This window comes from Plasmodium falciparum (genome assembly GCF_000002765.6).
Source record: "Plasmodium falciparum 3D7 genome assembly, chromosome: 1".
NCBI lineage: Eukaryota > Apicomplexa > Aconoidasida > Haemosporida > Plasmodiidae > Plasmodium > Plasmodium falciparum.
Window position 1 is genome coordinate 453,428 of NC_004325.2, and position 24,073 is coordinate 477,500.

A 24,073-nucleotide genomic window follows, 5' to 3' on the forward strand; every position below is an offset into this window, starting at 1 on the left:
ATAATTTACTTCTGTTATGTCATATATTTTATTTCTGATCATTAATAATTATATTACATTCTCTTTTATATTATGAAAGGAAAGATAAAATAAAAAGAAATGTATTAAATGTATTGTATATATATACATAATATATTTAACGAAGGAGTTAAAAAATGAAACATTAAAAAATATATCCCTTCGGATTCGTTGCGTCACCCATTATTATTTTGTTATTTTATGTTATCTTTTTTTTTTGGAAAATTTTTTATTTTATAAATATTAATTCATATATCTTATAAAATACTATACACTTTTTATGTTAATATAATATTAGACGAGAAATAAATATTTTATATATTAATATTACTGAATTTTTATAACTGTACATATTTGATATAAAAATATATTATATTAATCAATCTATATGGTGTTATAATACATTTTTTTTAATATTTATTTGGAATAACGTCATATTAATAAAATTAACATAATAAATATATAGTTCACAAAACAACGTGTTCTTGTTAAGTTGAACAAAAAATATGTAGAATTCGAAGAAATGTATTTATATTTATTCAATCCAGTACATATTATATATTGTATTGTCCAAACCATATTATAAATACATTATTATGTATTATATATGTTTTAATTAAAAAAAGGATGGTCTACTAAATTGTAATATTAAAATTGTTTCATAGGGAAAATAAACAAATATAAATACATATATTATATACATAGTACTATTTTTTTGTTTTTTCGATATTTTTCAGGAAACTAGAAAATTTCAAACTTTTTAATATAGCAATAAGTAAACGATAATTAATAACATATATTCTTATTTATTATAATACATGAACTCAAAGTTGAGATGTAAAAAATCGAATGTTATTAATTGCTTCTTTCTAATATAACTAAAAATCAGTTGTCTTTTTATATGTTTTTTTTTTTTTTTTTTATAATTTTTATCATGAAAAAAAAAAAAAAAATATATTATCACCATTTGTTTTTAGTTGACAACACGAATTTAGCTAGTTTATAAAAAAAAAAAAAAAAAAAAATACGTCTAATATAGATATAATATATTATAACTATCTGTACTTTTGTGATACGTTTTGTCAAAAACGCTTTATTTTTTATTTTTTTATTCTTTTAAGAAAATTTGTTTTGGCTAGTTAATAACAAAATTTATATATTTTAAAAGTATTTTATTTTATATATATATATTTCAAATAAATTATGTTTTATAAGAATTTATTTTTTTAAATTAATTATTTTTTTTATAATTTCTGAATAAATTTAAATGCTTTTGCTAATTTCAACATTATTAAAAAATATATATGTCTTAAAAATTGTTTTTTATAAAATTCGTTTGTTTTATATTATTAAAATTTTTTGTATTTTTAATTTTTTTTACTCTAATTCAATTCAAGGAAAATGAAATTACTTAATAACCGTTTCGTTGTATTATGTCCCATAATAATATTATTCTTCTTTCTGAATAGCGTTGTATTAGGAAACAACAATAGAAATAATATAAATTTTCATGAAACAGAAAATGCAGCCAAGGCAATGAGAAAATTGTTAAGTGGTGAAATTAATAGTATCAAATTAGATAATGGAGATGAACTAAAAATAAAATTAAATGATGAGAAACATAAAGATTCTACAAAATGGGATAAAAGTTATTCATTTATAAGCAATTTAGAAGAAGAAAAATATTCCCAAACAGATTTGTTCAGAAAAAAACAAGAAATTAATGAAGCAAATACCAAAATAATTGAAGACAGACAAGAATTCTATATTTTGAATAATGATGAAATTGAAAATATAGCAACACGTTTTGTTTTGGAAAATAATTTTGATGAGTTATATATCCAGTCGTTTAAGCAAAGTCTTATAGATATAATTCAGTCGTTAAATAATTAAGATTTCAAGGTAATAGATCAATTTTAATTTGTAAAAATATATTTTATAGAAAATTGCATTTACATAAATATAAATACGACATTTTTTCTTTTATCAAAAACAGAATTTTCAGAAAAATATATATATATATATATATATATTTATAAATTGGGTAATAACGCCATACAAAATAAATTTCAGTCTTTTTTTTTTGTACTTTTATTTTTTTATACATTATTATTAAAATAATAATTTATAAATATAATAAAAGAATATAATGGACACAAATATATATACATATATATATATATATATTCTGAAAACTTTTTTTTTTTTTTTTCTCTCAACAAATGCATATGTTAATGTTTACATTCTGTTTTTTCATTTTGAAATAATTTGTAGATTATATATCGTTCTAATTTATATTAAAATATATACATATATTTTACACAACATCATAACAATATTTTTAAAATACAATGTAGAACAATATATAAAACTGGAAAAGAAAGAAAAAAAATTTATTAAGAGGTATTTCGATTTTAAAAATTTAAGAATTAATTTTTAATTATGTCTATAAAAACTTAATAGAAAATAAATATTATTTTGTTTTTCAAAAAAATGTTTAAGAATAATATTTCTTTATTCTTTTACAATTTAGAACATATAATGCTATTTCTTTTAATTTTAATTTAATTTCAAAAAAATTCCTGAATGTGTCTAAAATAATGAAACACCTTTTATTATTTTATTGTAAATGTCTTTTAGATTAAAAACAAAGTTCTTATCATATATATATATATATATATATAATTAGGACAATATATTTACTTAGTAATATATATATTTTTTTTTTAATTATATATCTAAAATTTCATCATTCAACATTTATTTTTAAATATTTCAATTTGCTCCCTTATATGGTTTTTCTTTAAAAAATTTATAATTATATAATGCTTTTATTTAAAAAGAGAATATATAATTTTTTCTCTTGTTTTTTACCAAATCTTATCATGTTGTATTTCTAAAGGTCATTTTATATTGTACATGAAATTGTTATGTAAAACATATTATTTCCTGATATATGTTATATCTATAGGTTTGTGAAAGATATTTTATACAATTATACTTCTTTTACAAAATTGTGCAGAAATTATAAGCATTTAAAAAAAAAGTTTTACTTAAAAAGGTGTGATCATTTATTATATTTCTATAGAATATAAAATTATATATTTTAGATTCAATAATTAAAATATGAATAAAATTCGACGTAGTATCATGAATATAAAAAAGTAAAAGATTTATTCTGTTCTTCCTTTGCCCTTTAATATAATTGTTCATGTCTATATTAATATTATTAATTCTCATACTAAAACATGTTACTATTTTAAGAATTAAAAACACTGAAATATGAATAATAATAAAAAATATATATATTTTTTGGTTACTGAATAATATTATATGTCGTGTCTTATATAAATTTATGAATATAAAATTATTTTATTCTATAATATATCTTTTAATAAATATAAAATAATATATGGATATATATTATATTTTTAAATAAATATATTATTTAAAGGAAAAAATGAAAGGGCCAAAAAAAAAAAAAAAAAAAGAAACCATACTTAATATTATAGAATGTAATATTAATCCCCTTGTATATTTAAATCTATTAAAGCAAAAATAATTTAGGTGTACAAATTTGACAAAAAAAAATTATATATTGTAGGCATAAATTATGTTTTCATGAAAATGTAATGAATATAAAAACTTGATATTTTATCTTTATATTTTATATTAGTCAATCGTAAAATGAGAAAACATTTATATATAATTGTACCCTACATTCTCTTTTTGTCTTATGTTTTTTCTAGAGTTTTACAATTTTATTTTTTGTTATTATTTTATAATATGAGGAAAAATGAATTTCCTATTTAATATATGTTATAATTTTGCTAAATGTCATATTTATAAAATATAAATAAAATCATGGGGATATGGAAAATGTGTTAACATTTTGCATTTTATTAATTTTATACTAAAATAGTAATAAATTTTTGAGGAAAATGAAAAAATTATATGTATACATATAATTTATATAATAATATATTTTTTCATAAATTGTGAAGTTCCATATTTGTCATAATTTAATCTTAAATAAAAGAAAGATACACAACAATTATTCTATTACTAAGCGTATAATAGAAATAGTTATTTCAAATAATTCAATAAAAAAATTATATGTATTATATTTCTTTATTGAATTGCTCTCATTAATAGTACTTAGATGTTTCTAAATATTTATTTGAAATTACGAATTATAATTTTCTATGAAAGGTACTTTTATAAATAATATTCCTTAATTATATTAACATTATTAAAAATATAATTAAGGAATAAATATTTTCTTAAAAAACGATGATATAATAAATAATTTAATATATATTAATTCATTTATATATATAATAATATATTTCACATTAATTTTAATAGTTTATATATAATTATATAATTTCTTTATTAATAATTAATTATAGTACACATTTATATTAATAAATATAATTAAAGAATATTTTATCTTTTGTATTATATATATATATATTAAATGGAATAAATTAAATAAATAAAATAATAAAAATAATATATTAAAATATATAAATTAACAAAATAATAATATAATTAAATAAATAAAATATTATATTAAATAAATAAAATAAAATAAAATATTAAAAAATATAAATTAATAATATAATTAATTAAATAAAATATTAAAATATATAAATTAATAATATAATTAATAAATAAAATATTATATTAAATAAATTAAATAAAATATTAAAATATATAAATTAATAATATAATTAATAAATAAAATATTATATATATTAAATAAATTAAATAAAATATTAAAATATATAAATTAATAATATAATTAATAAATAAAATATTATATTAAATAAATTAAATAAAATATTAAAATATATAAATTAATAATATATATAATTAAATAAATAAACTATTATATTAAATAAATTAATAATATAATTAATAAATAAAATATTATATTAAATAAATTAAATAAAATATTAAAATATATAAATTAATAATATATATAATTAAATAAATAAAATATTATATTAAATAAATTAATAATATAATTAATAAATAAAATATTATATTAAATAAATTAAATAAAATATTAAAATATATAAATTAATAATATAATTAATAAATAAAATATTATATATATTAAATAAATTAAATAAAATGTTAAAATATATAAATTAATAATATAATTAAAATATTATATTAAATGAATTAAATGAAATATTATATTAAATAATTAAAATATTATTATATTAAATAAATTAAATATTATATTAAATAAATAAAATAATATATTAAAATATATAAATTAATAAATAAAATAATAATATAATTAAATAATTAAATAAAATAATAATATATTAAATAAATAATTAAATAAAATAATAATATATTAAACAAATTAATAAATAAAATAAAATATTATATTAATTTATATGTTTAATATATTGTCTTTATTATTTAATATAATATTTTAAATAAATAAAAATATATTAATATAATAATTTAATAAATAAAACAATTTATATTATATTAAATAATTAAATATATAAAATTAATATAATAATTTAATAAATTAATTAAATTATTTAATATATAAAATAAATATATACGCTAATAAATAATTAAATATATAAAAATATAATAATAAATAAAATTAAAATTATTAAATTAATTAAATAATATAATAAATTAATTATTTAATATAATTAATATATAATAATTAATTTATTTATTTTAGTAACATTATAATAAAATAATATATATATATAATAAATTAATATATTTATTAAAATAAAAACAAATATATATTTATTATATTTTTAATATATAAATATTTTCATTTTATTTATTATATTTTTATTAATTATATTTTTAAATAATAAATTACACATTTAATTAATTATTATTTATTTAATTATAACTTTATAATATTTAAATATAATATTAATTATTTTATATTTTTTAAATATATATATAAATAATTATAATAATATATTTTAATTAATTAAATAATTTATATTTAAAATGTGATATATATATATATATATATATTTATATATGTAATATAATTAAATATTAAATTTTTATTTTATATATAATATATATTTTTATATAAATTATATTAATAATTATTAAAATATAATAATATATTAAATTAACTTTAAAATAATATTTATTTATTAATGTATTATATCATTATTATTTATATCCATTTTATTTAATTAATTTATTATTTTAAAATAAATATATTAATTAAATATATTATAAATAATATATTATTTTTTATTTATAATAATAAAATTATTATATTTAATTAATATACTTATATTAAAACTAAATTAATTAATTTTAATATAAATTAATATTTAATATATTTATTAATTTTCTTTTTAATTATTAAATTTATATTTAAATATTATATATTTATTAAATAAAATTAATATATTTTTATTTATTTAAATATTAATTTTATATTTAATTAATAATATATTTATTAAATAAAATTAAATTATTTTTTCATATATTAAATTTATATTAATTAATAATATTTATAATGAAATTATTATTTATAATTAATTAATTTATATTATGTATTTATTATTATTAAAATTATTTTTTTGTGTGTATAATATTTAATTAAGATTTTATATATTGATGTTTATTTTTATAAATTAAATAAAATAATTTTATTATATTAATTTAATTAATTTTTTTTAATATAATTTTAATAAATTATTTTATATATAATAATTAATTAAATTATTTTAAATATAAATATTAAAAGTTTATATTTAAAACTATTAATAATTTATAATTTTTCTTTATTTAATTTTATTTTTTCTTTATTTTATTTAAATAAATTTTATTAATATATATTTATTGTTAAGTATTTAATTATAATATTTATATTAACACATTGGAAATTTATGCTTTTATTTTATAATGTAATTTATTTTTAATAATTATATATTATATTATTATTTTTTATGCGGAAATTATTATACATTAAATAATATAATTGATTCTTTTATTGATATATATATATATATATATATATACATATATGTATAAATAAATTTTTAATATGTTTTTTATTTTGTTATTTATTACTTAATCCTCTTTTATAAACATTTATTTAAGTATAATTATTTATGTCATATATTAGTTTTCTTATTATGCAATTGTTTTAATGATAGCTTATTATTTTGCATACTTATATTGAAGACTTTTTTTTTTGTATAAACTGAAATATTTTATTATATGACTTCACACCATTATGTAATTTTTATATTCAAATTTTTTAAGTATTTGTTCTTGGTATCACTTTCATTATTTCGTTATTAACATTAACATAAGTTTGCGTTATTGTGAAATAACAATTTGCAATTATTTATGTTTCATCTGTTTTTTATATAATATTTTTCATAAATAAAACAGAAAAATTTATAAACATATAAAAAATTATAAAATATGAATAAAAAATATAGTAATATATTTAGGACAAAAGTATATATTAAGAACGAAATAACTTTAGAACTACGAAGAAAAATATATTATATATATATAGGGAATTCCATTTATATATTTATTACTGTCTTTTCTATTAATATAAATATTCTTATGAACTAAACCTATACTTAATTCAACCTTTATTGAAATTAATTAGATTATATGTATAAAATTAACAATATTAAAAAAAAAAAAGGAAATTATATAGAATAAAATATATCTTTTATCTTTTTCGTTATATATAAAGAAAACACAGCTCCAACAAAAAATGTATATTGGACTATTATTTTTATATGGAAGAATTACTTATATATATCTATGAATAAATGATTGTAAGGTAGAAAAGAAAAAATTATTATGTAACATCTTTTACACATTTAATATTAATATGAAAATCAAATATTTCATTAATAAACAAACAGAACAATATATATTACTATTGTAATAGAAAAACTATTGTATCTTTAAATACTTCAGATTAAAATAAGAAATATATATATACTCATATTTTTAGATATAATATTAAAGAATACAAATGAATCTTTAAAACGGTACATTTATTTTAAATTCCAAAAAGAAAAAATAATAATAATATAAACTACATGTAGATAATATAAATGAGTGAATATTATGTTAATGTTTTAATATATACCTTTTTTTTTTTTTTTTTTCAAAATATATTTATATATATTTTCAGGATTATGTATAAAGTATATTTTTAATAAATCTAATGATCTATACATAATGTAGTTCCTGCTAATTCTAAATTCCTTATCTTGAACAACGTACAATTGTATAATCTTATGATATATATAATTCCAAAATCGTCTTTTTATTTAAGAAAAATAAAAAAAAATTATTTTTCTATATATCATTCTAATGATAATTAAGAACGACAAACGAACATTAAATATTAGAAAGAAGTAAATACGAAAGAAATATCGCCCTTGCTTTAGTAAAAAACATTATCCATATATTTGACAAAATAAAATTCAATTTTCATCTAATATAATTACATACATAAAAAGTGTTTATTTAATTATTTATAAATTTACTTATATTTTTATATTATATACACATTATATTTTTAATTAGACTTTGTAATCTTCCTTTTATAGAAAAATTTTTATGATGATATAAAAAATTATATATGCTAAAATAAAAATTTCCATGTTTCATTTACCTTTTATTAATGTGTACCTAAAATATAATACTTATAGAAATATTGAAAAATATCTTCAAGTTTAAAACGTACTTTTAGTATTATATACTTTCCGTCGTCATCGTGAATGACATTGTAAATAATTTTTTACTTTTTTTTTTTTTTTTAAATTTCGAGGTTAATAATACAAATAAAACAATCTATTAAATTCTTCCTTTAAGAATTTTTAAAAATTCCATTACACAAAAATAAAATACAAAATATAAATAAATAAATATATATATATATATCTATATATTTATATATATATAATAAATGTTCATAACTAAGTTGAATAATTTTCCTTTGTAATTAAGTAATATGTGCGTTAAATGTTCTTACAGATATCTTATTGAATAAAATAGAACATAATAATTTTTTATTTATTAGTCATAGATTAAATCAAAAATTATGAAAAAAGTCTAATGCATTATTATAAATATAAAATAATTTATTATAAAAAGGTAATTAGTTCATATTATAGAAAAATAAAAAAAAAGTTATATCTAATATAGATGAAGGATCACGTGATATTTCACGGAAAATATATATAATTATAATGTATATATTAATATAATAAACGTAAATAAATCTACAACAATAGAAAAAAGTAATAATATTATTATTGAAAAAAAAAATAAATGTTAAAAAATAATAACATGTATTAGAAAATAATAAACAAAATTAATACGTAAATATAAAGTTATATTTTTGAAAAAAACAAATAAAATTAGAATACTCTTTAAATAAAATAAATAGAATAATTTTATAATTAATTGTTAAATTTAGAAAAAATTCAAAATTATAAACACAAAATATGTAATAAAATTACATTTTAAATTAAAAACAAAAATATATAAATCTTACATATATGGAACCAAGAAAAAATTCCTATTGTAAAATAAAATATATGAAAATTTTTAAAAAAATATATACCTTAAAATAATTTGTTTTCTTTTTTGTTTTTTTCGAAATTAAGGAAAATATGAAAATTATTATATAGAAATTAATGGAAAAATAAAACACAGAAATCATATGTTATAGTTGTATATTTAAAAACAAAAAATAAAAAATATGAAAAAAAAAATAAAAAAAGGGGTTCTAAAGTATAAACTTCTATATATTCACCTAAAATTAATAAAATTAATAAAAAAAAATATATTAATAAACTATTCATATTAAATAATATTATTTTTCAGTGCAATATAACCTTAGAATTTGAAATGTATAAGATTTGGATATGAAATATATATATGTATATATATAATAAATAATATTATTATTCTAATTCATGAATCTTTATTATTATATATTTATTATATTTTAATAATAATAAGAATGTTTTATATTTATTTCCTTAATGTATGTTTTAAGAGTTACAACATTTATAATTTTTACATCTAATTCAAATGCATGAATATTGGAAATGAATCAAAAGGAGGTTCTTCATTTATATATTTATATGGATTATAGTGTTTTTATTTTATTTTTGTTATATTATAATTATTACAATTTAGTATTATTATTATATTTTATTTTTATATAAAATACACTCTCTATATATATGTAAACTTTACATAAATTGAAATGTAACATAAAAAATAAATATTTAGAAACGTTTAGATTTTATTTTTATTATTATATATTTTATTTTTTCATTTTATAATTCTAAAGTTCTTTTTCATGAATTTTAGAACATAATATATTTCTAAATAACAATACACTTTTTTTTTATTATTTTGAACGTGTTTTGTTTTGGTTTATACACTTTTTTTAAAAATCTAGTAATGTTTTAATTAATATTAAAGTATATTATAAACCAATTCAAATATTTTAATGTATTTAATTTTCATAATTAATAACTAGTTTATATGTTTATATATTTTTATTATTATTTAAAATGTGCCTTATTTTAGTATACTTATTTTTTAATCTAGTAACATATTAACTAATATGAAATAAATTAGTTAAAATATTTTAATATATATTTAAATTTCATAATTAATAACTAGTTTATATGTTTATATATTTTTATTATTATTTAAAATGTGCCTTATTTTAGTATACTTATTTTTTAATCTAGTAACATATTAACTAATATGAAATAAATTAGTTAAAATATTTTAATATATATTTAAATTTCATAATTAATAACTAGTTTATATGTTTATATATTTTTATTATTATTTAAAATGTGCCTTATTTTAGTATACTTATTTTTTAATCTAGTAACATATTAACTAATATGAAATAAATTAGTTAAAATATTTTAATATATATTTAAATTTCATAAGTATAAAAATGTTTAATACTTTTATATATTGTTAATGTGTTAATTTGTGATTCCATTATATTATTGTTTTATAATAATTAATATAATTTATTTAATGGTTCCATAAAAATGTTCTTTTAATATTTACTCCACATAATATATATGTGTATATATATGTTTCGTTTCTTTCTAAAATTGTTACCAATATATTTGGTATGCGTATTACATGAAAAATTTAACATATATTTTAAAATTAGTTCTTTTAAAATATACTTATTATATGCACATTTATTGTATACATTTTACTTAAAATATGACGACATATAAAGAAAATGTTGGAATATCAAATAAAGGAAATAAAAAAAAAAAAAGTTGTCAAAATATATCATTTTTAAATTTTTTATCTTTTGATTGGATAAGACCGTTAATAAATGATTTAATAAAAGGAGATATTCAAGAACTTCCTAATATATGTCGGAACTTCGATGTGCCATATTATGCATCTAAATTAGAAGAGAATTTAAGAGATATAGAAGTAGAAGACTCCGAATTTTACAGTGAAAAAAATTCATCTAACGAACATGTATTACACCATTGTAATTCAAATGATGCAAGTGAAAAGAAAGTGTATAATGTTTATTACCATAATATTTTATGGTCAATTTTGAAAACATTTAAGTTTCGAATAATTTTAATAATAAGTTTTTATATTTTAGAGACATTAATTGTTACCTTGGGGGGGAAATTCATAGATTACTATATGCGTATTTTAGAAGGTCAAAAGATTCCTGTATATATTTCATTCTTAAAAGATTTCAAAGTATTCAGTGGGTTAGTGGTAGTGATGATAATGTTTTTCCATTTGTTTTTTGAAGCTCTTTTGCATTTTTATTTTCATCTCTTTACAATAAATTTAAAAGTATCACTAATGTATTTTTTGTATAAAATTAATTTATGCAGTAATAACAATCATTTACAAAATCCAGATGCATTTTATAATACATATAGAAAATTTTCTTCACAAACAGAAATTGATGAGATAAGCAGAGATTTTTTAAGTATTGGTAAGAATGCATCCTCCTCTTCATCAGGAATAAAAAATAATAATAAAAATATCGATAATAATAAATTTGTGGAAAATGATTATATAATTAATTTTATAAAAAGTACAAAGAAAATGGAAAAAGATTCATTAAATGAAAATAGGAGTTTACCTAATGTGAACATTTATAATATTATGTTTTCTGATGTACCGTCTGTAACATTTTTTGTTACTTCTTGTATTAATTTGTTTAATGTATTTGTTAAAATTTTTATGTCTTTTTATGTGTTTCATATAAAGATTGGGTCCAATTCAGTTGGAATTGCAATATGGTTGTCCATTGCTTTATACAGTGCAATGATACTATTTGAATTTTTACCAAGTTTATTTAAAAGTAAATATTTAATTTATCGAGATAAAAGAATTGATAACATGCATCATGTATTAAAAGAATTCAAATTGATAAAAATGTTTAATTGGGAATCATTTGCTTTTAAATACATAAATATATTTCGAATGAAAGAAATGAAATATTGTAAAATAAGACTTTATTTGAGTAACATAGGAGTTTTTATAAGTTCAATTTCCTCTGATATAGTTGAAGTGGTTATATTCTTTATTTATTTAAAAGATAGATTAAATAAGAAAGAAGAAATTAAATTTACATCAATTATTATGCCCTTATATGTATATAAGATATTAATTTCGAATGTAGCAAATTTTCCAAACTTAGTTAATAATGTTATGGAAGGTATAGTAAATATTAAACGTTTAAATAATTATATTAATGATCATTTATATTATAATGATATAAAAAATTATTTTATGTACCGTACAAGATATAATGAAGATTATAATATTGTAGTGGATAAGACATTTTTACAAAATGAAAATATAACTTCTCATGATGATGGTACATCACATAATTTGAAACATTTAAAAAACGTAATAAAAAATAAATTAACAAATATGTTTAAATATTTTTTCTTTTATCATAAGATGAATTATCATAAGAATATAATAAATAAACAAATATTATCTGGTTTACTTAAGAACGTAGATGATAATACGAATAAAAAAATATGTTTCCAGGAACATAAAAGTAATTCTACATATAATTATAATAGTAGTCATATACATGAAAAAAAAGAAGAATATGAAAATATTCACAATAGTAGTAATAGCACAATGAGTAATGAATTCAAAGAAAAAAAAAAGAATAATGAATACATTATAAAATTAGAAAATTGTAGTTTTGGTTTATCATATGATAATAAATGTGATAATGACCATATTTTAAAAAACATAAATTTTAATTTAAAAAGGAATTCATTAGCAATAATTATAGGAAATGTTGGATCAGGAAAAAGTGCATTTTTCCATTCTATATTAGGAGATTTTAATATGACACATGGTAATTTGTATATTGAAAATTTTTTCAAAAAAATGCCAATCTTATATGTTCCTCAAAATAGTTGGTTATTTATGGGAAATATTAGATCAATGATTTTATTTGGAAATGAATATAATCCATTAATTTATAAATATACTATATTACAAAGTGAATTATTGAATGATTTGAGTACCATAGAACATGGAGATATGAAATATATTAATGATGATCATAATTTAAGTAAAGGACAAAAAGTAAGAATATGTTTAGCTAGAGCATTATATGAGCATTATATTCATATGCACAAATTATGTACAGATTATGAAAAAAAGCTTATACAACCTAATGAAATATTAGATAAGGATTTAATAAATAATAAAAACATTTCTTCATATAATAATAAAAAAAGTAAATTAGTTAACTATAATATTCCATTCAATGAAAATTACCTTCAAAAATGTTTAATGGATGATAATAATTTTTATTTGTATTTACTTGATGATATATTTACATCTTTAGATCCTTCCATATCTAAAAAGATATTTTCTAATTTATTTTGTAAAGAAGACAATATAAGTTTTAAAGATAATTGTAGTTTTATTATCTCAATGAATAAAAGTACGTTGGATAATTTTCTTATTGAAGATATTCTTGATAATGTTCAATATGAAGTAAACATTTTTGAAATTCAGGATAAAACTTTAAAATATAGAGGAAATATATCAGAATATATGGAAAAGAACAATTTAAATATAACTAAAGAAAGTCACTGGGGTTATTCAAACTTAAATACAATAGATTATACCAGAATAAAATTGTTTGATGAAGTGGAACTTAATCATGTTAAACATAGTAATAAAATGATATATAAGGAAGCTTATTTCGTAAAAGGGAATACGGAGAGTGTTTCCTTTGAAATTGATAGTATAAATAAGGAGTATATTAAGAAAATGAAAAAGAAAAATTATAAAAAGGAGCATATGAATAAAAATAATAAGGACAACAATAATAATAATAATAATAGTAACAAGGACGACCATATTAATATTAATATGAATGATAACCATAGAAACTATAATGACATTAATTTGGGGCCTAATTCTACAGATGATAGTCCAACTGTTTCTTCGTTAGGAAATGAATATACGCTTGATACCTATACTAGTAATAATTCTGATAAGGAAGAAATTGTAAAACCTTTATATAAAGATACACATGAAGAATTCAATAAAAGTTCATCAATGCCTTTTGTCAAAAGTTCAAGTAATATGATAAATAATCCAAGTAATTTTAAATATGAAGATAACTCATCCAGTTTTAAGGGTTCCATAAGTTTAGAAACGTATTTATGGTATTTTCAACAGGTTGGATTTGTTTTATTAACTTCAGTAGTAATATTTATGCTTATATCTATTTTTACAGATGAAATAAAGTTTGTCTTTTTAACTATGATGAGTATTATTTCTAAAAATAATAAAGAACATTCAGACACAATATTACAAAAGCAAGTAAGATATTTGGAATATTTTGTAATATTACCAATAATATCATTAGTAACATCAGGTATATGTTTTTCTATGATCATATATGGAAATATTACATCAGCAATAAAAGTACATAATAATATATTATATAGCATATTAAATGCACCATTGTATATATTTTATAATAATAATTTAGGGAATATAATAAATCGATTTATTATTGATATATCTGCTTTTGATTATGGATTTTTAAAGAGAATATATAAAGCCTTTTTCATTTTTTTTCGTTGTATCTTATCATCCTTATTAATTATATATATGATAAGAGATTGTATTTTTATTTTCCCTTTTGTAATTATATTAATATATTTTTTTGTTTTCAAAAGATTTTCGAGAGGTTGTAAAGAAGCACAAAGGCTGTATTTATCATGTCATACTCCTTTATGTAACATCTATAGTAATGCATTGTCTGGAAAAAACATTATTAATATATATAAAAAAAATACATATCATTTGGATGTATATGAGCATTATATAAACAATTTTCGAATTAGTTATTTTTTTAAATGGCTTATAAATATTTGGGCATCTCTTTATATTAAGATTTTTATATTGTTATTAACTACTTACATTATTATGCATCCTCATTTATATGCAAGTGGAATAATCAAATTATATAAAGAAAAAAATTATGTTCGAATTTTGAGTACCCTTGGATACTGTATATCGTTTTCTGCTAGACTAGGTGTTATTATAAAATTTCTTTTATGTGATTATACTCACATAGAAAAAGAAATGTGCTGTGTTCAAAGATTAGAAGAATTTGCTAAAATTTCTAATAAAGAAAATGCTTCTATGAATAAGGAAAATGAATTAAATGTAATAACAACACAAACATATAAGGAAAAAAATGAAAATATCTCGGATAAGATATCTGCAATTGTCGAATATAAAAATGTATCGTTATCTTCAATTATAAATAGTTCTCAGGATGATGAATCAAAAAAAAAGTATGGTATTAAATTTGAGAATGTATATGTAAGTTATAAAAAAAAAATTCCTTTAGTTAATGGTACATATAAATACATAGATGAAGAACCATCATTAAAAAATATTAATATGTATGCTTTAAAAAATCAAAAAATTGGGATAGTAGGAAAATCAGGCGCAGGAAAAAGTACTATACTTTTATCTATCTTAGGATTAATTAATATTTCACAAGGAAAAATAACAGTAGAAGGAAGAGACATTCGAACATATAATAGAAAAGGAGAAGATAGTATTATTGGTATTTTAGCTCAATCTTCTTTTGTTTTTTATAATTGGAATATAAGAACTTTTATTGATCCATATAATAATTTCACAGATGATGAAATTGTTCATGCTCTAAAATTGAATGGTATAAATTTAGGTAAAAACGATTTATATAAATATATGCATAAACAAGATATGAAATCAAATTATAAAAAAATAATACAAACATCAAAAGTAATAAACCAATCAAATGATAATACTATTCTATTAACAAATGATTGTATAAGATATCTATCTTTAGTTAGACTTTATTTAAATCGACATAAATATAAAATCATATTAATAGATGAAATTCCTATTTTTAATTTAAACAATTCTGTTCATGACGAATTAAATAGTTTTTTAATTGGTAAAGCAAAGTCATTTAATTATATAATAAGAAATCATTTTCCAAATAATACAGTCCTAATTATTTCACATCATGCAAATACTTTGTCTTGTTGTGACTATATTTATGTATTAAGAAAGGGAGAAATAACTTATCGTTGTAGTTACGAAGATGTAAAAACGCAATCTGAATTATCACATTTGTTAGAAATGGACGACTAATCGGTATATTATTACATGAATAAACTTACACACACCCATGCATACATAATACATACATACATACATACATACATACATACATATATATATATATATATATATATATAATTTTAACCGTTTATAAAGAAAAAATTGCTTTAAAAGAAAGATTACAATTTTATATATTTACCTCAGAATTAATCTATAGATCATATATATTTTATTTTGTTTTTCTGTATAAATCACAATTAAAAGAAGTGCCTTATAATAAAACATTGTGAACTATAAGGTAGTTTTTTTTTTTTTTTTTCTTTATTTTAATTCCCATTGATATGCTCCCTAAGCATGTTAAAAAAAGATGCAATATAATATGTAATATTTTTATTCTTTTAAGAATAATGAAAAATTTCTTCACCTTTTTTTAAGTGTAATGAATATAATATATATATATATATATATATATATATGTTGATCATATTAATAAATTCCTAATTGAAAATGTGTAAACAAAAAAAAAAAAAAAAATTATTTGTGTTTGTACCGAAAGTAATAAGATATAACTTGAGTTAAATTAAAAAATAAAATAAAGATATAACCATCATAATATGCATAATAATATATATATATATATATATATCAATTTTATATTAAAAAATATAATTAAAGATTATATAAAATATATAAAAAACACTTATGCTTACCTGCTTAAGTACAAATAAAACACGTATATGTTTTTTATTATTAATATATCATATTATATTAAATATTTGTATATTATAATGAATATATACATATATATATATATATATATATATAAAGCAAAAGTTACATCATGAATATAATTTAAATACGCTTATATAATAATATTCAATGGAATATATGAATAAAAAAAAAAAAAAAAAATCTTATAAAAAATTACATAATGGCTTTTTACAAAAATAGTTTTTGTTTACCCATCTATATATATATTATGTATATATTATATATATAAAATATTATATATAATAAAATAATATGAAAACAAAATAATGTAATTAATTATATATTTTCAAAAGAGAATATATGTAAATTAAGCAATAATAATAAAAAAAAAAAAAAAAAAAAAAAAATAAAAATAAAAAAAAAACAGCCAAATATAAAAAGATAGTTATATTATAATAATATGAATTGGTCAGAAATAGTTACATATTAATAAATAAAATAATTATTAAACAAAAAAAAATGTAATATAGTTATAAAATAAATACTTATATATAGTACAAATTATTTTATTATTAATATATATATATTTTTGGCTAGTTGATTATTTTGAATTAGATCATAATAGCTAGTTATTGTATGTAGTATATTATATATATATATATATATATATATATATTGTATGTGTATGCACATACGATAATATAATAAAATAAAATAACAATTGTAGCTATATATCTCTATAGAGTATTTTTTTTTTCACTTATAAAAAGATTATATAAAATATTATACTAAGTCATATTATATAAATAAAAGTTTAAAATATTATTATAAAGAGGACGACGAGACGCTCATATTTTATTTCTCATGATTTACATATATTTGTAAAACATATATAATCTGTCCAGACATATTATATAATTGATAATATAATATATATATATATATATAAATTATTACTTCTCCATTTTCTCATATTTTTTTAATTTGTAATACATTCTTCTACAAGTTGTCTTTATAAAAAAAATAAAAAAATATATAAAGGTAAATTGAAAATATATTATATCATTGCATGTGTATTATAAATATATGGGAAAAATAATGTTTGTATTTAAAATATCTTAGACTTATATTAATTATATGGTCATAAAATATAATGAATATATATATAAGACAACTGGCATTTAAAAATTTTCATAAATAAATTATTGAATGTATTTTATCTTTTATAATATTATCGAAAACTGTAGAACTATTTCTTTTCCCTAATGAAAGTGTACCTGTGAGAAAAAAAAGACCTTATAAAAAATAATAAGGAAGAAGGGAAAATAAGCTTTTTTTATAAACATATAATAATACGTGTTAAAAAGAATTATGAAATTAGCTACATAAATTTTCATTCCATAATAATATATACAAAGGTAATATTTTAAGCGAAAATATTGAGCTAGCTAAATTATAATAAATAATAATAAAATACAACAAAGTATATAAATATTTTGGCTAGTTGTTTCCTTTTTCCTTTTATCTACCCTTCTTCATTTTCTTCAGTTCATATGTAAAGATAAGAAATAAAAATATATTGCGTTCATGGTAAATTTTCCAAAAAAAAATATATTTGTTAGGGTAAAAATATCTTAATTTAAAATAAACAAACGTAATTTACAATAAATTTATCTTTATGAAAAGGGAGGAGAGGATTTAAAAAAAAAAAGAAAAAATATATATATATGAACAAAATTAGCTTGTAAAGAAGTAATTATATATAATATCATAAAATTTATATGTACATTTATCAGTTATTATATACCAATATATTATAATATAATAAATTATTATTTAAAAATAACTAAAATGTTATATGTACTTTTATTTAAGTAATAAAATAATTATGAGTTCATATATGTATATCTATCCATAATATACATATATATATATATATATATATATTTCTTTTAATTTTATTTTCCTTCTTATATAATATAAATAGACCAATTCATTTAAATATGTATTTCATATGGAAAATCATATTTCCTTGAAGTAAACAATTCTTAATACATTTAAATATTTTGTTAAAGTATTAAAAAATAATAATCAATGTTTATATCTGTTAAATTAAATGCTATATATATAATAATATAAATAAGCAATGTTGCTTTTTTTATATTAAAAAAAAAAAAAAACGTTTTTAAATTAAAGTATCACAATATGAAAAACAAAAAAATAATTAATAAAAATAATATATAATTTAATTTTATTATTATTTTTTAGATTTCAATTTGGATATATTTAAATTTATTCATATAAAATTATATAAATATGTAAAAATAATTTTATGAAATATATAATAATAACTTTGAAATATAAAACATCAATTGGCGTTGTCGTTTATAGATGAGATAATATATAAATAAGATAGATTATTATAGTTATCTTATCCATATATAATAATATTCTTAAACTTTTTCAACATGTAGATATATTTATATTTATACGTTTTTATTATTACACATATAAATATATATAAACTTATTATATATATGGAACACATATATTTTTAAAATATAAAAATTAAAAATCAAGGAATAATAATTTTTTTTTTTGTGTGGTTGTCAAATATAATAATATAAATAAAATATACATTCTGAGTTCTTCATTTTGTATATATATATTTATTATTCATGACATACATATATGTATATATATATATATATATATACACACAAAAAAATAAATTCTTATTATTGTTTGTTTTTTTTTTTTTTTTAATATTATAAATATATATATGTTCCATATATATATATATAAGTTTATATTATATAATGTGATAGTGTGTTTAATCGTTATAATATACAATATATATAGTAACCTGGTTGATCTTGCCAGTAGTCATATGCTTGTCTCACAGATTAAGCCATGCAAGTGAAAGTACATATGTAAGTAATATATTGAAACTGCGAACGGCTCATTAAAACAGTTATAATCTACTTGATGTTTTTAATATAAGGATAACTACGGAAAATCTGTAGCTAATACTTGTGAAAATACCTTTTGATATATACATATGTATGTATCATTAAGGTATGTATTTGTTAGATATAAGAATAAAATAAATATAATTGAATTATAACAAAGAAGAAACACATAAAATATGTGTATTATCAATCGAGTATCTGACCTATCAGCTTTTGATGTTAGGGTATTGACCTAACATGGCTATGACGGGTAACGGGGAATTAGAGTTCGATTCCGGAGAGGGAGCCTGAGAAATAGCTACCACATCTAAGGAAGGCAGCAGGCGCGTAAATTACCCAATTCTAAAAAAGAGAGGTAGTGACAAGAAATAACAATACAATATCGAAAAATGATTTTGTAATTGGAATGATAGGAATTTACAAGGTTCCTAGAGAAACAATTGGAGGGCAAGTCTGGTGCCAGCAGCCGCGGTAATTCCAGCTCCAATAGCATATATTAAAATTGTTGCAGTTAAAACGTTCGTAGTTGAATATTAAAGAATCCGATGTTTCATTTAAACTGGTTTGGGAAAACCAAATATATTATATATTTTGCTTTGTTCAAAATAAGGTTTTCTAATAAATTATGTTTTTATCAGATATGACAGAATCTTTTTTAAAATCTCTTCAATATGCTTTTATTGCTTTTGAGAGGTTTTGTTACTTTGAGTAAAATTAAGTGTTCATAACAGACGGGTAGTCATGATTGAGTTCATTGTGTTTGAATACTACAGCATGGAATAACAAATATGAATAAGCTAATTATTTTTTTTTTTCATAATTTTTTTTGATATTCTTATTAGCTTAGTTACGATTAATAGGAGTAGCTTTGGGGGCATTCGTATTCAGATGTCAGAGGTGAAATTCTAAGATTTTCTGGAGACGGACTACTGCGAAAGCATTTGCCTAATCTATTTCCATTAATCAAGAACGAAAGTTAAGGGAGTGAAGACGATCAGATACCGTCGTAATCTTAACCATAAACTATACCGACTAGGTGTTGGATGAATATAAAAAATATATAAATATGTAGCATTTCTTAGGGAATGTTGATTTTATATTAGAATTGCTTCCTTCAGTACCTTATGAGAAATCAAAGTCTTTGGGTTCTGGGGCGAGTATTCGCGCAAGCGAGAAAGTTAAAAGAATTGACGGAAGGGCACCACCAGGCGTGGAGCTTGCGGCTTAATTTGACTCAACACGGGAAAACTCACTAGTTTAAGACAAGAGTAGGATTGACAGATTAATAGCTCTTTCTTGATTTCTTGGATGGTGATGCATGGCCGTTTTTAGTTCGTGAATATGATTTGTCTGGTTAATTCCGATAACGAACGAGATCTTAACCTGCTAATTAGCGGTAAGTACACTATATTTTTATTTGAAATTGAATATAGGTAATTATACATGTTTATTCAGTGTTCAAATTAGGATATTTTTTTTATTAAAATATTCTTTTCCCTGTTTTACTAATAATTTGTTTTTTTTTACTCTATTTCTCTCTTCTTTTAAGAATGTACTTGCTTGATTAAATAAAGCTTCTTAGAGGAACAGTGTGTATCTAACACAAGGAAGTTTAAGGCAACAACAGGTCTGTGATGTCCTTAGATAAACTAGGCTGCACGCGTGCTACAATGATATATATAACAAGTTGTTAAAAATGTACTTATAAATAAGTGTGTACAATTTTTCCTGTACTGAAAAGTATAGGTAATCTTTATCAGTATATATCGTAATTGGGATAGATTATTGCAATTATTAATCTTGAACGAGGAATGCCTAGTAAGCATGATTCATTAGATTGTGCTGACTACGTCCCTGCCCTTTGTACACACCGCCCGTCGCTCCTACCGATTGAAAGATATGATAAATTGTTTGGATATGAATTAAAATAATGAAATTTTATATTTCTGATTTTTTCTAGAAGAACTGTAAATCCTATCTTTTAAAGGAAGGAGAAGTCGTAACAAGGTTTCCGTAGGTGAACCTGCGGAAGGATCATTAATATATGAAACGATTATAAGAAAGAAAAGAAATGTATTAATATTTTTAAAATATAAATACATTTCTTTTTTTTTAATGTACTTTTTTTATAAAAGGTGTAATAATAATATTTTAGATATTGTTATACTAATTTATAAAAATTGTACGAAAATTTGATATTACATAATATAATTATTTTTTATTAAATAATTTATGTAATATCAAATTTTCATCAACAATATTGAATACTCAAACTTTTTACATAATTATCTGTTTTATTATATATATATATATATATTATAATAATATCTTTATGAGTTAGTTATATTTTGAAGAAAAATATATATTTTTTTATATTATATATATTATTATAAAATATATGTAATTCTTTTAAGTATAATAATAATAATGAATATAGCACAATCTTAACGATGGATGTCTTGGCTCTTGTAGCGATGAAGGCCGCAGCAAAACGCGATAAGCAATGAAAATTGCAATTACTGTAAATCATCAGAATGCTGAATGTAAATTACACCGATACTATTTTTTTAGTATTCCGGTACTCCTATTTTTATTGTACTGAAGGCAAGTTATTTTCATGTCCTACTCATCTATATCGCAACCTACTTTTATACATATTTTTTTTTATAAAAAAGTATGTGTAAAAGAAAAAGCAATTTAATACAATCTGTCTCAGGCGTTGTAATTTTTTTATGACGTTTAAATAGTATTGACACTAATGTCGCGAAGGAAAAACGTAAAATTGTAATATATTTTATATTTTTTAAATAGGCTTTTCTTATTATAAGAAAAGCTTGTTTATACATATAGGTTTTATATACTTTTTCGTGAAGAGAAGTATATATATATATGTCTATATGTCCTGTACTATGTATCACTGAGTATAACAGTTGTATTTAAAAAATTGGGTTATATGTGTATAAAGCATATAATTAAAATATTAAGAGTTATGAAGAATGCATACAATAATATATATATATTATTGCTTCATAATATCTGAACAACTTTTGTTAGGAAGTGTACATATAGATCTAGCTAGTTGTACCTCACGTTCTCGCTCAGAGGATTATTTGAAAGACAGATAGGCCTTATACAATAATGTCATATTTATTTATGGCATTAGCTTTTTAGCACGTATAAGCTCTTACATAGGATATTTCGGTATGGACGATCTTTGACAACTTGTCGTTTTTGTTTGGTGAACCCACACACTCGCGTCAGTTCTTGGTGACCCTGTATCGATCTTGTCACTATGAATAGATACATTGCCTTTTTGTGGCTATATATATATATATATATATATATATATATATATATGTATGTATGTATGTCAACATAAGATGTATCTATTGAGAGGGACTTTTAGAAAATATACAGCCAGAGGATAAAAATAGGAGGGCAAATCCGCTGAACTTAAGCATATAATTAAGCGGAAGAAAAGAAAATAACTATGATTCCTTTAGTAACGGCGAGTGAAGAAGGAATAGCTCAATAAGTAGAATCCTTCGAATCTTAATGATATATTTATACATAGAATAAAGAATTGAAGGAATTGTCAAGTTGAATTGTACTCTTGTAGGCCTCACAGGTGAAATGAATATATAGAAGTAAAG

At 17.9% G+C, this 24,073-nt stretch overlaps 2 protein-coding genes and 5 non-coding genes across 7 annotated transcripts in view; all 7 read left to right on the forward strand.

The window, feature by feature from the left end:
* Positions 1-1,419: 1,419 nt before the first annotated feature.
* On the forward strand, positions 1,420-1,911 carry PF3D7_0112100 (conserved Plasmodium protein, unknown function; the record flags this gene model as incomplete). Its single annotated transcript, XM_001351013.1, has 1 exon — positions 1,420-1,911. The coding sequence occupies one exon, from the start codon at positions 1,420-1,422 to the stop codon at positions 1,909-1,911; it is 492 nt and encodes a 163-aa protein (XP_001351049.1).
* A 9,387-nt stretch (positions 1,912-11,298) lies between these two features.
* PF3D7_0112200 (multidrug resistance-associated protein 1) lies at positions 11,299-16,767 on the forward strand (the record flags this gene model as incomplete). Its single annotated transcript, XM_001351014.1, has 1 exon — positions 11,299-16,767. One exon carries the CDS (start codon positions 11,299-11,301, stop codon positions 16,765-16,767), a length of 5,469 nt encoding a protein of 1,822 aa, XP_001351050.1.
* Positions 16,768-20,311: 3,544 nt separating this feature from the next.
* PF3D7_0112300 lies at positions 20,312-22,460 on the forward strand. Its single transcript, XR_002273095.1, has one exon. It is a non-coding gene; the product is annotated as an 18S ribosomal RNA (ribosomal RNA).
* On the forward strand, positions 22,461-22,859 carry PF3D7_0112400. The gene has a single exon (XR_002273096.2). It is a non-coding gene; the product is annotated as a ribosomal RNA (ribosomal RNA).
* PF3D7_0112500 lies at positions 22,860-23,001 on the forward strand. The gene has a single exon (XR_002273097.2). It is a non-coding gene; the product is annotated as a 5.8S ribosomal RNA (ribosomal RNA).
* Positions 23,002-23,851, forward strand: PF3D7_0112600. The gene has a single exon (XR_002273098.2). It is a non-coding gene; the product is annotated as a ribosomal RNA (ribosomal RNA).
* The window catches only part of PF3D7_0112700, a 4,104-nt gene continuing 3,882 nt past the window's right edge, over positions 23,852-24,073 (forward strand). The window contains exon 1 of the ribosomal RNA XR_002273099.1: positions 23,852-24,073. This exon is cut by the window's right edge and continues 3,882 nt beyond it. This is a non-coding gene — a ribosomal RNA (28S ribosomal RNA).